The sequence below is a fragment of the Sylvia atricapilla genome, chromosome 5, assembly GCF_009819655.1.
Source record: "Sylvia atricapilla isolate bSylAtr1 chromosome 5, bSylAtr1.pri, whole genome shotgun sequence".
In the NCBI taxonomy this organism is placed as follows: Eukaryota; Metazoa; Chordata; class Aves; order Passeriformes; family Sylviidae; genus Sylvia; species Sylvia atricapilla.
In genome coordinates, this window is record NC_089144.1 from 49,709,805 (window position 1) to 49,722,438 (window position 12,634).

Genomic DNA, 12,634 nt, shown 5'->3' on the forward strand with positions numbered 1-12,634 from the left:
ACTTTTTGCCAGAAAGAACCCCTTAGCTCAAAATCTGCATGAATCTCAGGGACTCTCTGGTTCCAGCTGATGCTCCAGCACCCAGAGGAACACAAATTAAAGCTGCAGGGGTCTGAGCACTCCTACTCCAACTCTGAGAGTGGTCAGACTTCAGACTGCAACTACCTTTTGTTCTTATTTCTGTTTAGGAGGCAGAACAACAGGGCATTCATGCTCTGTTTGATCCCTTATTTCTGCATCAATAACCCCTCTCCACCACCATACATAAAAAACACAAGTGGTGAATTTCTCATGGATTGTTAGCTTTGGAAAAGATGCAAAAATACCCATTGAAGGCACAATGGATCATCATGGAATTTCCATTCCGCAGGAATAGCAATATTTCATTTTGGCCAGGGTTCTCAGTTTCACTCTCCTTGCTCTGGTTTTACTGTATCTTATTGAAATGACAAAATTAAACACTCTGATTTCATTGAAATGCAGCATTTATGTAATTTTGCAGTTACCTTGTTGACAAATGAAGTTGATGAAGTTGATAAATTCTTATATAATTCTTTAATTTTGTTTAGTCAGCATTTCTCCAAGGGGAGCATTTCCAGTGGGAAATTTTTAACTGAGATGAAAGGCTTAGGCTGGTGTTCAAGGTGCTAAGTAGGATCAGGAGCACCACTGAATGTGTACCCATGTTGTCCTATTTTTTCCCAAATATTACCATTTAAAATGTAGGCTATAAAGATGTTGAAAAATGAGCCTGTGAAGAAGTTGAAAAGTGAGCTGAAAAATTAAAAATAAACGTGCTCAAGTGAAAAGGTATGGCAGGTGCAAGTTATATGCAAACTTCATCGTGAGTTCTGAAAATATATTTGAAGAATGAGAACTGCAAATGTTTCTAGTCTGGATGGCACATATTAAGGATCACTCCTATGTGCTCCATGATGTTTGCCAGATCTAAAAGCACAGTTATACTGGTGAACTTCATTAATCATTCAATACCCTGAGCATAATAATGGGCAAGAGTTTTCTAAATGGTGCTGAACAGTTTCAAATGAGGGGTGGATGAACTGGCTGCAGCAACTAGAACACTAAGCCTGAACCTGCATTCAAAGCAGGCATGAGTTTTTTGATTTTAAGTAAGTCTTTCTTTCCACATCTCACAAGCTGATGTCTCTGTGTAGGACTGGAAACAAAAGTGCCAAAATTCCACTTATTTGTTTTTTCTGGCACGAATCGGATCAGGAATTACTGCAAGATTTCCAGGCTGCTATACCAGACCAGAGACATTGAGCCAAGTTGGCGTAACTGCAGGAACTCAACCTCCAACCCCTCCCCTTTTGCACAGTCAGTCACACAGCAACACCCAGTCACCCCAATTTGGTTATAACCTGTCTTTCTGCTTTCTTCTTCAGAGCTTTGTCATCTGTGGTGGCTTTAGGAGCTAACATAATCTGCAACAAAATCCCAGGCCTGGCCCCTCGGCAGCGAGCGATCTGCCAGAGCCGCCCTGATGCCATCATTGTGATCGGGGAAGGGGCACAGATGGGAATCAATGAGTGCCAGTACCAGTTTCGCTACGGGAGGTGGAACTGCTCTGCCCTGGGAGAGAAAACAGTCTTTGGACAAGAGCTTCGAGTAGGTAAGGGTGTCTCTACTCATCTGCTGCAGGGATGTGTTTGGGGTGGTTTTCTCTGATCTTTCTCCCTACCGTCCTGTGAAGGTTTGTAGCCCTCAGAGTTCCACAACAATGCTTCCAGAACAACTGTGTGTTTCCACAAAGTGTGTTTCCATTCACTGAAAAGTGACTGGCAAGAGACATGAAATCTCCAGTGATCTGTAGATGAAGTCACTCACATCTGTGCAACTTCAGACCCAGCAATGGCCTCAGGGCCTGCACGGCCATCCAAGGTCACAGCCCATGGAAAGAATTTCCAACTGTTGTCCTGTTAAAGGTTGTCACAATAACTGTGGCAAATCAAAAATGAACTACAAGCATCTCAGAAAAATCCCTCTGCAGATTTCCCAGAAGCTTAAGTAATGGGAGAGTCCCAAGTAATTGATGGAAGTACTGTGCATACAACATTGGCCTTCCAATATGTGGCAATGATACATTTTAGTGTTGCTATCATACTGCAAAGAAAATACTGCAAGTGATTTGAGGCAGGAAACCTATTCAAAGAAAATAATACATGGCCTTGGCCTGACAAACTGTTAGCTGGCAGAAGTTAAATCAATACCTTTTCATTTACCTTATGTCTGATATTATTTCACTGGGGAGATTATGTAAGGTTTTTTCCCAGCACTGAGGTCACTATTTTCCTCATCACCCAGCTGGGTATCCTTAGCTTGTTCCTGACCTTTTCTCTCTCCCCCAAGGGCTGCCCACTCTCCTGTCTGGTGCTCTGGGTTGGGATAATATGTGTGGCTCTCTCAAGGGTGCTCAAAGTGATGCTATCCAGCTTCTCGGTGGGATTGTAGCCTATTCTTCTTGTGTCCTATTTTTCTTTGGGTGATACTTCTTGGATTCAATGGTTCGGGTGAGTCTTGTGCTTCCAACACAGCTGAGTGTGGTCAGACATAAGATCTCATTAAACCTGTATGAAAAAAAAGAATGACATTTAATTTCATCTGTGCAAAGAGGTGTTGATTCACATGGTGCTTTGGTTGTTAGTGGTGGTCAAGGCTTCAGGGTTTTTTTCTGACACCCTTGTGAAATGAATGCCAAAAGCTGAGGTATGTTTGGGTCAACAAGCGAACTGAATATTTTTTGAGAGAACATCCAAATCTGACAGTCTGGCTGAGGTTTGTGTGCTTTAAGGTCACAGTGGTTCAGCTGCAAAGTATTGTAAGGGAATAAATCCATTGGCACTGGGCAATTGACTTACATTTGTGGAGTATCTGTCCCATTCTCTGAGCTTTACATTACATTCTCAAGGCATCATATTTAGGAATTAACCTAACTTTTGACTTCTACCTTCAAATTTAAATGAACCAGAAAAAAATCTAGTCACTTGTCTTGACTATTAGAAGCGTGGTCTGGTCCTCCTTGATTGATATTATGTTTGTTTGCTTTTGGTTGATAACCAGAATTACATTACTGTCAGAAAATATACACCTGCCAAGCATTCTGTACCTCTTCATGCTCTGTTTTCATCTGCCAAAGCTTGCAGGCATGCTCTGACCTTAGATAAGTGAGTTGTCTTACCTTCTGTGAGATCCCTTATGGCCTGAGAAGGGCCACTCTGGAGGGTTGTACCATAGGTGGTGTCATCACAAAGCTTTCCAGTGAAAAGGCTTTCATCACTTCTGCTCTCTTCAAGCTGACAGTCTTGTGCTGCCTCACCATCTTCACCACTGTGCTCATGGATAACAATCCTCTTTCTCAGAGAGACTCCTTTCATCCTCCAAAACTTTGCAAGTGAGCGCAGTTCAAATACCTAAAGAGGACAAGTTGTAGTTGTGCTTTTATTCTCAACATTTCTACACAAATTAAGAGCTACAAGGAACAGAAATTTTTTGTCGTTAGGATGGACCAGCTATCAGGATGGTCAGACCATACTAAGTTGGAAAAAACCCCAGGGTTTTCTTGAGCCATATTTGCCAAAATATTTACCAGATTCTTGACCTCTTCACTGAACCTGGGTGGTTTCTTGCAAGTCTGAAATGACTGATGTGGAATTTGGTGGGTTCTTTTATGGGTTAACGCAAACACAGACGAAAGTTGGCTTTTGCAGCTGAGTTCTGCTTTGACATTTGTTGGGTGTGAAACCACACAGACTCTAACAGTTGCAGAAGGTTTACATGACCCCTTCCAGCCAAGCCAGATGAGTTCCATGCAGGTCTATAAAGGATCCCATAATCCACAAATCTTTATATTATTTTTTTATTACTAGAGTAGCACCCAGAGATGATGAGGTCAGTACCTAGGAAAAGGATAGGGTTTAGGAAGTAGTGTTATTACACTAGAATGGGTAAAAAAGTAAAAAAAATGGACAAAGATTTAAAAACCCAACTGCTTAAAAGTACAAGATACTTCTAAGCACAAAAATTCACATGTGCAACAAAACACAGCCGTGTCTAACACAGAAACGTTAAACCAGCCATTCAGTTCTGCCTGAACACACTGCAGAAAGGACTAAAACTTACAAAAAGACAGGCGTGTTTTTCACTTCATCCCAAAGGAAAGCTTCATCCCAGAACCCCTTTGGCGAGATGAACACTGAAGATGAGCTATTCAGGTCTCGGGGTGGGGAGGGAAAGTAAGCAGTGAAAACATATTAATCACCCTCTTGCTGCATGGGAAATGAGGACCTACTCTTTAGCCACTGACCGAGAGTCTGCCACTACACTGACAAGTACAGATTTATGGTTATTCTAACTTGAATTCTGATGCAACACTCCCCCTTCTAAATTCAAGGCAAACACTCAGGCCCACCTAACGTGAGGTTTCTCCAACAGATGCGCTTCTGTTGCTACCATCACCTCTCTGGTGCCTTTATGTTCTAACTATGCATGTCTTCCACCCACCACCAAGCCAGAAGGCATGATACAGGCACACGTGTCCTCCCCTTGTGATTTCTGGGGATCCTGCTGTGCCAGGAGAAATCTTATTAGCTAAGCTCTAAGATGGATCACTGAAGAGTTATTTATTCAAAGAGGTGAATGAGGGCTGCATCACCAATATAGTATATGGAATCTGTATTAAAAGCAATTTAAATAGTCCAAAGGATGGAATAACAATTGTAGAAATGATGGGGCATTCGTGTTGGTGTGAAAGATTTATAGCAGCCAGAGATAAAAGTGACTGAGAAATCTAAATTAGTAACATGAACAAAGGCTGTAGCATGGGATGAATTAGCCAAGCACTGTGTGTGTATAGCTTATTTTGATATATTAATAGCTGGGAACTCTTCCATAGTCATGCCATCCCTAAAGAAAGTCAGTCCTGCACTTTATTCATCCTGTCCTGGTACATACTTGTATTTGCCACTTTCCTGCTCTCGCCCCTAGTTTTCATGCCAGCTTCTCACATAACCTTTTATGCTCTCCACTCATTCTTCTTGCTTTAAGCCTCTTTGAAGATTATTTCTTAAACAAATAGATTCAAAAATTAAAAATTTAAAACTAATTAAAAATAATTATATATCAAATGTTATTACTGGTAATCACTGTTGAAAGATAATTGCCCTTCTAACACTTTGCAATGCCCCTGATCTGGATAAGCAAATCCTCTGGTCCTATCAGGTTATTGATACAAAAGAGCTCCAGCACTAGGTCTCTATTCCCCCAAATGCTGGCAGAACAATTTGTCACTTACTCACCTCTAAAAGCTGCAGATCATTAATAGCATTGAAAGCAAAGAACTCCACCCCCAAAAAAGTAAGCAGTGCAGGCTCTGTAGTATGAAGTCTGAATCAATAGCAGAAATGAAACCTACTGCTGTTCTTTGACAGTGGATTATTCTGGCTAATTATTTGTGCATTGACCCTTTCCATTGGAATCCTTTAAACTGAAGTGTTTATGAACAGGCAGCTCTTACAAGAGCTAAATCCAGGGCAAAACCAAGCTGTTTTGGTGTTTTGAAAAATACATCTGTCAAGATAAACAAAGTGATTCGTACCTATCTTCTTTCTCAGGCTCATGATGTGAAAAGTGATCACGATTTAGCAATATTTGGCTGTGTCACTGGTGCAGTGTTCTAGCAAGTCATTAAACTGGACACCTGACAGGGAGATATTAACAAGTAGGCCAAACCCAAAGGAGTTCTGAAGTTGGGCTTTTTTTAAAATGCCTTACCCCTCGTTTTGATCTGTAGCTTTCTAGTGTGTGGAAAGGGTGCATCTGAAGGGAATTTACAGCTCTGCTTGCCGGGGGAGCTTTATGAGAAGAACACCTTAAGAAGTTTCCTGTCTCTTCCCATTCACTCAACTTTTGATCCACTGTCCAGGTGGAAAGGAGGAGGGATAGGAGAAAAAACTCTACCGTTTTAGAGACAAACAAAATCTGTGCATGGACTTTATTAACCCCCAGGTGAAGACTTCTGGCAAACACAATCAGAACATAAACTTCAATGTCGCAACTCTCTACAAGCATGCACTTGTACATATGCACAAATAAACTGAGGATAGGATGGATAATTCCAAACGGAAGAGTGGGAAAGGGAAGGGGACAACTTCTGAAGGACAGATACTCATAAACAACAGTGATTTTTGCTCTGTTTGTACTGGGAACAGGTAACATTGTCAGTCCACTCTCGATCCCATGTTTCAGCTGCAGGCCTCAAAAAAACATGGGAATTGGGCATGAAAGATATCTAAGTGATGGAGTCATGGGGAAGCAGTTGGCATCTTATCTTACATACTGAGAGGGTGTCAGCCAGTAAATTATTCTTGGTTCATCCCATATATAGGCTTAATTAAATTTGGATTCCACATATGAATCCAGTAATTTTTATTCTGGGCTATGATGATGGTTTAACTGAGATGCCAAATGTTCATAAAAACTTCCTACCAAAAATGGGAGGAGTAGAGAGGCTCATTATTCTCCAAAAATGGATATTTGGGTACAAGCAGATGGATTAATCCAGCACGGTAGTGTCTAGTGTGGTATGAGTTGGCCAACTTGGAAAGCTTGGCTTTCAGTGTGAGCAGAAAACTTCCAATATATGAAGACAGGCAGCATTCTTAGGAATGCTTTACAACCATAGCTGTGCTTTAACGCTATCAGCAAGTCAAGAAAGGGAACCATAAATGAATCCAGACAGTTTGATAAAGTAAGTACATTTCTAGCTCATTTTTTGCCTTTATTTTTTCCTGCCATTTCTTTCTCTGCTACTTTGTGTTCTCATTTTCAATTTTTTTAAGCTAATTTTTGTTGTTTGTTGTATGTTTGTTAAGGCTTAGTAATATTCATATATCAGGTTGACTGTATGTTTATTATTCTAACATCTGTGTATTTATTATGGGAAAATCTATCTTTATGAACTTGCACTATATCCAATAAAAACAATATGGGGTAAAAAAGGAATTGTACAGCTGGAAACAATTTGGAGGGGGAAAATGAGTTGGAATTAGATTATTTTAAATATGATACAGAGCAGGGTACACACTTCACCGACGAAAAGGCAGTAATTATCTTTGTCATAGCAGTAGGTGCTATGATTGGTTCAGGCATTTGTCAGCTATGGGGAACCTCAATTGCACAGTGGCTTTTGGACCTAATGTGGAAAAATTGGTGGGTTTTTGTTGTTGTTGTATAGCATGGGCCCAGGCAACAATGCCCTTTGAGCATTCAAGCAACTGAGCAGAAATAAATTTGTTTTCAGTAATTTGAACTGGATTTCTCCGTTGGTGCTAGGATAGGGTAAAAAACCTTCCAGTGTGAGCAGTGGCTTCTCAGGGCAAGGCATCAGCTTTCAGCTGCTGGTACAGTGGGCTGCCTGGGATTCCAGGGCTGAGGTGCACAGGATGCATTCAATTGGCTGCAGTCTGTACTGAGGATGTGTGCAGCTCCAGAAGATGTTGAAGGACCAACAAAAACCGTGTCTTTACTGCTCTTGTAGCCAACTTGGAGTGACTGCTGATGTCCATTTTCCAAGAAGCCATGGGAAGGCACTGCATTTGCACGTTTGATTTGGTTAAACAATGAATACCATGGCAAATTTAATGATCTGTGGCTTAGGCAAGCATTACTCCTAATAGAAACACAGTGGTGCATAACATGATGTATATTTCTTGGTTATTTGGAAAGGGAGAGTTTTCTCATTATTAGCCTGAATGGAAAAAAAAAAAAAACAAACCCAAAATCCAAGGCCTGCATGATGAACCTCTACCCCAGCAGTTAGGTAAGTGGCTGGCAGGTAGAGAGTAAAGAGGTAAAACCACCAAAATCTGGGGACATCCTCCATGTCCTCATTTTGCAGGAAAGATTTACCACCCTGCAAACAGTCATTGCAAAGCCTTCTCTTAAAAATGTCTCAAACAGTACCTTTATTTTCACATCTGGCACATTGCTGCTGGAAGGAGAAACTAAAATATCTTTAACCTTAAGAAGGTCCAATCTGTTTGTTCTCACTTCTTAGCTATATATTACTGCAGAAGGATTCTGGTGTGTCAGGGACTGTCCTGACCGAGGCAGGAAGGCCATGCTGGAGCAAAGCTGATCTGTTCCACCCAAAGCCCTGCCTGCTGGTCTGAGTTATGCTGCAGGCAGTGAGAAAAGTCCTCAAAGGCAGGCTGCCTTAGCAGAACAGTTTCCTCAGTGCACTTCATCTTAGCTGAAAGCTAAACCCTGGGGAAAAGATGTGATAATGTAGCAATTACAAGGAAAAGTATGTGAGAGGGCATTTCAGTTTGCATTATCATCTTTGAGGGAAATTGAGGAGTTGATTCAAACAGTTCATACTTTCTTAGTGTAGAAGGGGGGATAAGCTTTTTACTATCACAAGTAACAAAGTAAAACAGTAACCCAAACCAGAATAAGAAAAATAAACCCTCCCAGCTGGTGGTAGCTGAGGTTGTGAAGGAGCAGTCAAAAAGTTATGAAACCACTAAGGTGATAAGAATTTGCGTTTTTTTTTTTAACTGAGTAGACAGGCTAGTGTGGGAGTGGTAGGTTCAGACTCTTAATGTCTGCCACTTGGATGCTTTTAGAAAAAGAAAAATATCCTTTTATTCTATGAAAGTACTGTTGTTTTAAAGAAACATCATATTTGGACAGGATTGAGGATTTCCAGGTTGGTGAATCAATTTGAACATTTGTGGGTGACAATTTCTCTATGCTTTAAAGATTTCTTAGATGCCAGAACCTCAAAATTATTCAGGGTAGCCTTAGTAATGTTTTCAAAATACGCTGTAAATCACAGAGAAAAAAACAAACACAAATGGACAGTACCATTTGTAATTTATGAGTTGACTGAAATAAATTTTGCTTTACTTTACTAGGAAAACTGTCAGTTTGCTATATTAATTTTATAATCTTTAATTCTTTGTCTCCCTATAAAAGAAATAAAAGCATATATAGTCTGCAGCATATAATAATTTCCAGCCATGAAGAGACAGATTTTTATATACCACAATTTATCTTCTCCAATTTTTTGTCTTTTTGTAAGGTTTTACTATTTAGTTCAAGTATAGCTCCACTGTGTTTTCTGATCCCTCAAGGGTCATGAGTGTGAAGAATAGTATAAATTATCTTAAATTAAAATGTTCCCGTTGCCATTTAAATATTTACCTATTTGGCAACAGACTTTCTTTAAAAGGCAGATATCCTTATTCCAAACACAGCACTAATATGGTAATACAATTACTTGGTGAACTGTGTGTGGCTTGCAGCTGGATGAGGAATGGTGGTTATTGATTGGAATGAAATCTGGAATTTCCATCCTAAGGAAAGGGCTTCTGTTTCATTTTATTTCGTATAAAAGTGAAGATTTTCTTGGAACAGGTGCTTTTCTGTAGACATTTTCAATTTTAAATACACTGACATGCCTGACTGTGAGCAATTCCATTTTTGTTGTCAGAGCACTTAATTTTAAATTTGTTCCATGCATTGATGTAAGTTAATGCCAAGAACTGTAACTTGGGAGCCTCAAGTCTCTGGACCTCCTGATCTCTGCTCTCCCATACTTCCATGCTTATTCTGGGATGTAAGATCTCATAATACTGCACAGTCTGGTAGGAAAAATCATATAGAACAACACACTGTCTTCTGTGACCCTAAACCTGAGATCTCCTGAAAAACCAATGGACTGACATGGGGATGGGGTTTAATACTTTGTTTCCATGGGAAAAAACTAAATTGACCATTTTTATTGTATGGAATTGCTCCATTTCAGGGTCGGTATGGAAAGGAAACATTTTAGGAGAGAGAGTGGTAGGTACTCACAAATTTTGGCATTTGATCATCCTACTTGTGTACTTAAGGGGAGCAGAAGGGGAACAGGAACATGTGATGGGACCTTGGGTCTGTGATGATCATTTCCTGCTCAGCACTGGCTAGAACACGAGTCCTCCTTTTTTCTTTTAGCTTTGTCTGTAGCTATTCAGGGTAACATTTTCCATATTACTTTTCTGGTTTCCCTTGGGATGAGTCAGTCAGAGGCCCTCTGGAAAAGATAGTATGCAAATTCTAGGCTATGGTTCAGTTGAATACTGTACCAAAGTTTGGACACAGGGCTAACTTTGCATAGCAGCTTTAAGCTTAGCATTTCCTTACTTCCAAGTGCCTCTAAGGAACACTAATGTTCATTTAGTGTCATTTTTTTCATATCACTTTTTAATAAAATTGCTAAGTACAAATGTTCCATAGCACGCTTCCATTATTTCCATTATTTACTTCAGCATCCCAGTCCTATTGGTCAATGACTTATAACGTAATGTATGCTTAAACCAGGAAGGCAAATGACATTAAAAGTCAAATAAAGTGGAGCTGGGATTAACCCAAAAGGACAAGGGCCAAGTTCTTGTCAGTAGAAATTTTGCCACTGGTTTCATCAGAACCACTAAAAAGTCTCCTGGCTTTTGGTTATGAGCAGACGTTGAAAGTGAAGCTGAATTTCATAGAGGGACTCAGCTAAAACCCAATTAGTTAAATGGCAATCTACCATACAACATTTGACTTTTTAAGTACAGAGCAGCTTTGCAAACAGGCAGGTGCTGCCAAAGCTTGCCACTGCAGGGGTAGTTCCTTATGGAGGGTGACAGGGAGTGCAGGACAGCACCTGCTGGAGCATGATCCCATAATAACTTGGGGTTCCAATGACTTTGGAAATTCCCTGAGCTTTACTACTGCGGTTAAGTGTGTTGTCAAAATCTCTTCCCTAGAATTACAGATGATAGGTTTGGTCATCTAGTCCAACCTCTACATCAAGCAGGACAGGCTAAACATAACATTAGACCTCAGAGTTACATGTGTAGCAGCATCCCTCCCTTTTCTCCTCTGTTCTTAGGGATAGGTTCTGTTTGGTAAACTATCTGTTTCTAAATTGAAAAGCTTGACATGCAGAGCGAGGCATGTACAAACATTACAAAAAACACAGCATTTGTTATCTGCACATTTTGCTTTGCAAACAAATATTTTAGCATTCAGGATTAGATCACTGATCCATGCAGTTTGCCGTCGTGCCTCCAGTCACGAGCAATTTCTTTTCCTAACAAAGTGGCTGGTGTATTGCAAAATATTACATCTGACAAATACCTCATTTTCTAATTGACAAAATTTCCTTCGTGCGTGTCATGCCTGACCTTTAAGCATTGGATTAAATTGTGCATGACTGTAGGTTATTCCTTACCGATTTTCATACTGTGAAGTATAATATTGTTACTGATAGAAAAGGAAAATTTTAAAAAAGCAAGCAAGCAAGCAAGAGGACTCTTTAATCTGTTATTTGGGGGCTTGCAAAAGTGAATCTAGCATTGTAGTTCTAAGGTAGTCATTCTCTCAGGATTCAAACTGGCCACTGACTCCAGCCACGCTTTTTTTACTCGATACGTGCTTAACTTTAAACCCTCCATTGTAAGCGCTATTAAAAAGGCTTTCAAAGTGTTTCATTTTATAGGCAGAACCAAGTGGTTTGCAGAATATGGAAGTCATAGTGAAAGCCGTCATGCAAGATCAAGCCAACAATGGGTCCTCCTGCTCGTCCCAGATCCACTTGGAGTGGACCTAGGAGACTACTTTTAGCCACAAGGGTAATTTGTCGCTATCTATAATGCTCTCTCCACTACAGGGGTTCAAACTTCATTTCTGGGATTGTGCGAGAAGCATGATTCCAAAGACTGTGTCAGTTAAATGAGCTTAGATTACTGAGGTGTCTTTTTGGTTTGCTCTCACCCCAGACAGCTCACTGGTGTACTGGTAGAAGTGCTGTGTCTAGAGAGAAGCTCAACAGACATGCACCAAACTGCTGTGGACTTTACAGCTTTATTCAGGTTGCTAAGAAAAAAAAAAGTTTATTCATGGATCATGACTTATTTTTACCTGTTCACTCATTTCTTCACCAAAATTTGGAAGCTCATTTTCTGTCTGACTCAGCCTCCAGCCATCTTGTTCAGAAGAGATCTCCATTGTAAGTCCCATCAGACATGGTCAGTGCAACCTCGCAGCTCCTGAGGGCAGTGGCACAAGAGGTAGAAGTTCTCTCTGCTGCTGAATTAAAGGGTTTCAGACAACAAAGGGAGAAAAATGAGGAGCCCCTTCCTCACTTCTTTCCTATGGCCCAGTTTCACATCACACAGCTCCAGGCATTTGCTTGAGATGTCTGAGATAGGAACTCAGGCTGTATTCCTTGTATGGTCAAAGAACTGGGAGAAACCCTTCCAGAGGGTGATTTGGATCTTAATTTGACTGCACAATGGTCCCTGTTGCCTATCCCAGGAGTTTAGACTCCCTTAATACTCCCTTAATCCCTTAATAAAATGATCCCTTTACCTTCCTAATTTCTCTTTGTTTCTGAAATTTTTCAGTCTCCATGTATATAGTTTCTCAGGGTAGCATTTGGTCCTCTCATGAAGTCATACCTGCTTGCTCTACACAGCAGAAATGGAAACTTGATCCCTGTTTAAAGTACTACCAATTCTTAGTACTCGATCACCAGTAGTACCTGCAAACATTGTCTTAGCTGAGGACTTTCAGACAGATG

General features: G+C 40.4%; 1 protein-coding gene across 2 annotated transcripts in view; it reads left to right on the forward strand.

Annotated features, from left to right (window-relative positions):
* Nucleotides 1–12,634, forward strand: part of WNT7B (Wnt family member 7B) — a 92,182-nt gene that overhangs the window by 50,794 nt on the left and 28,754 nt on the right. For both annotated transcript variants that reach the window (XM_066319460.1, XM_066319459.1), the window contains exon 2: nt 1,407–1,633. In XM_066319460.1, coding sequence (XP_066175557.1) covers nt 1,407–1,633 — 227 coding nt within the window. The remainder of the gene's footprint in view (nt 1–1,406; nt 1,634–12,634) is intronic.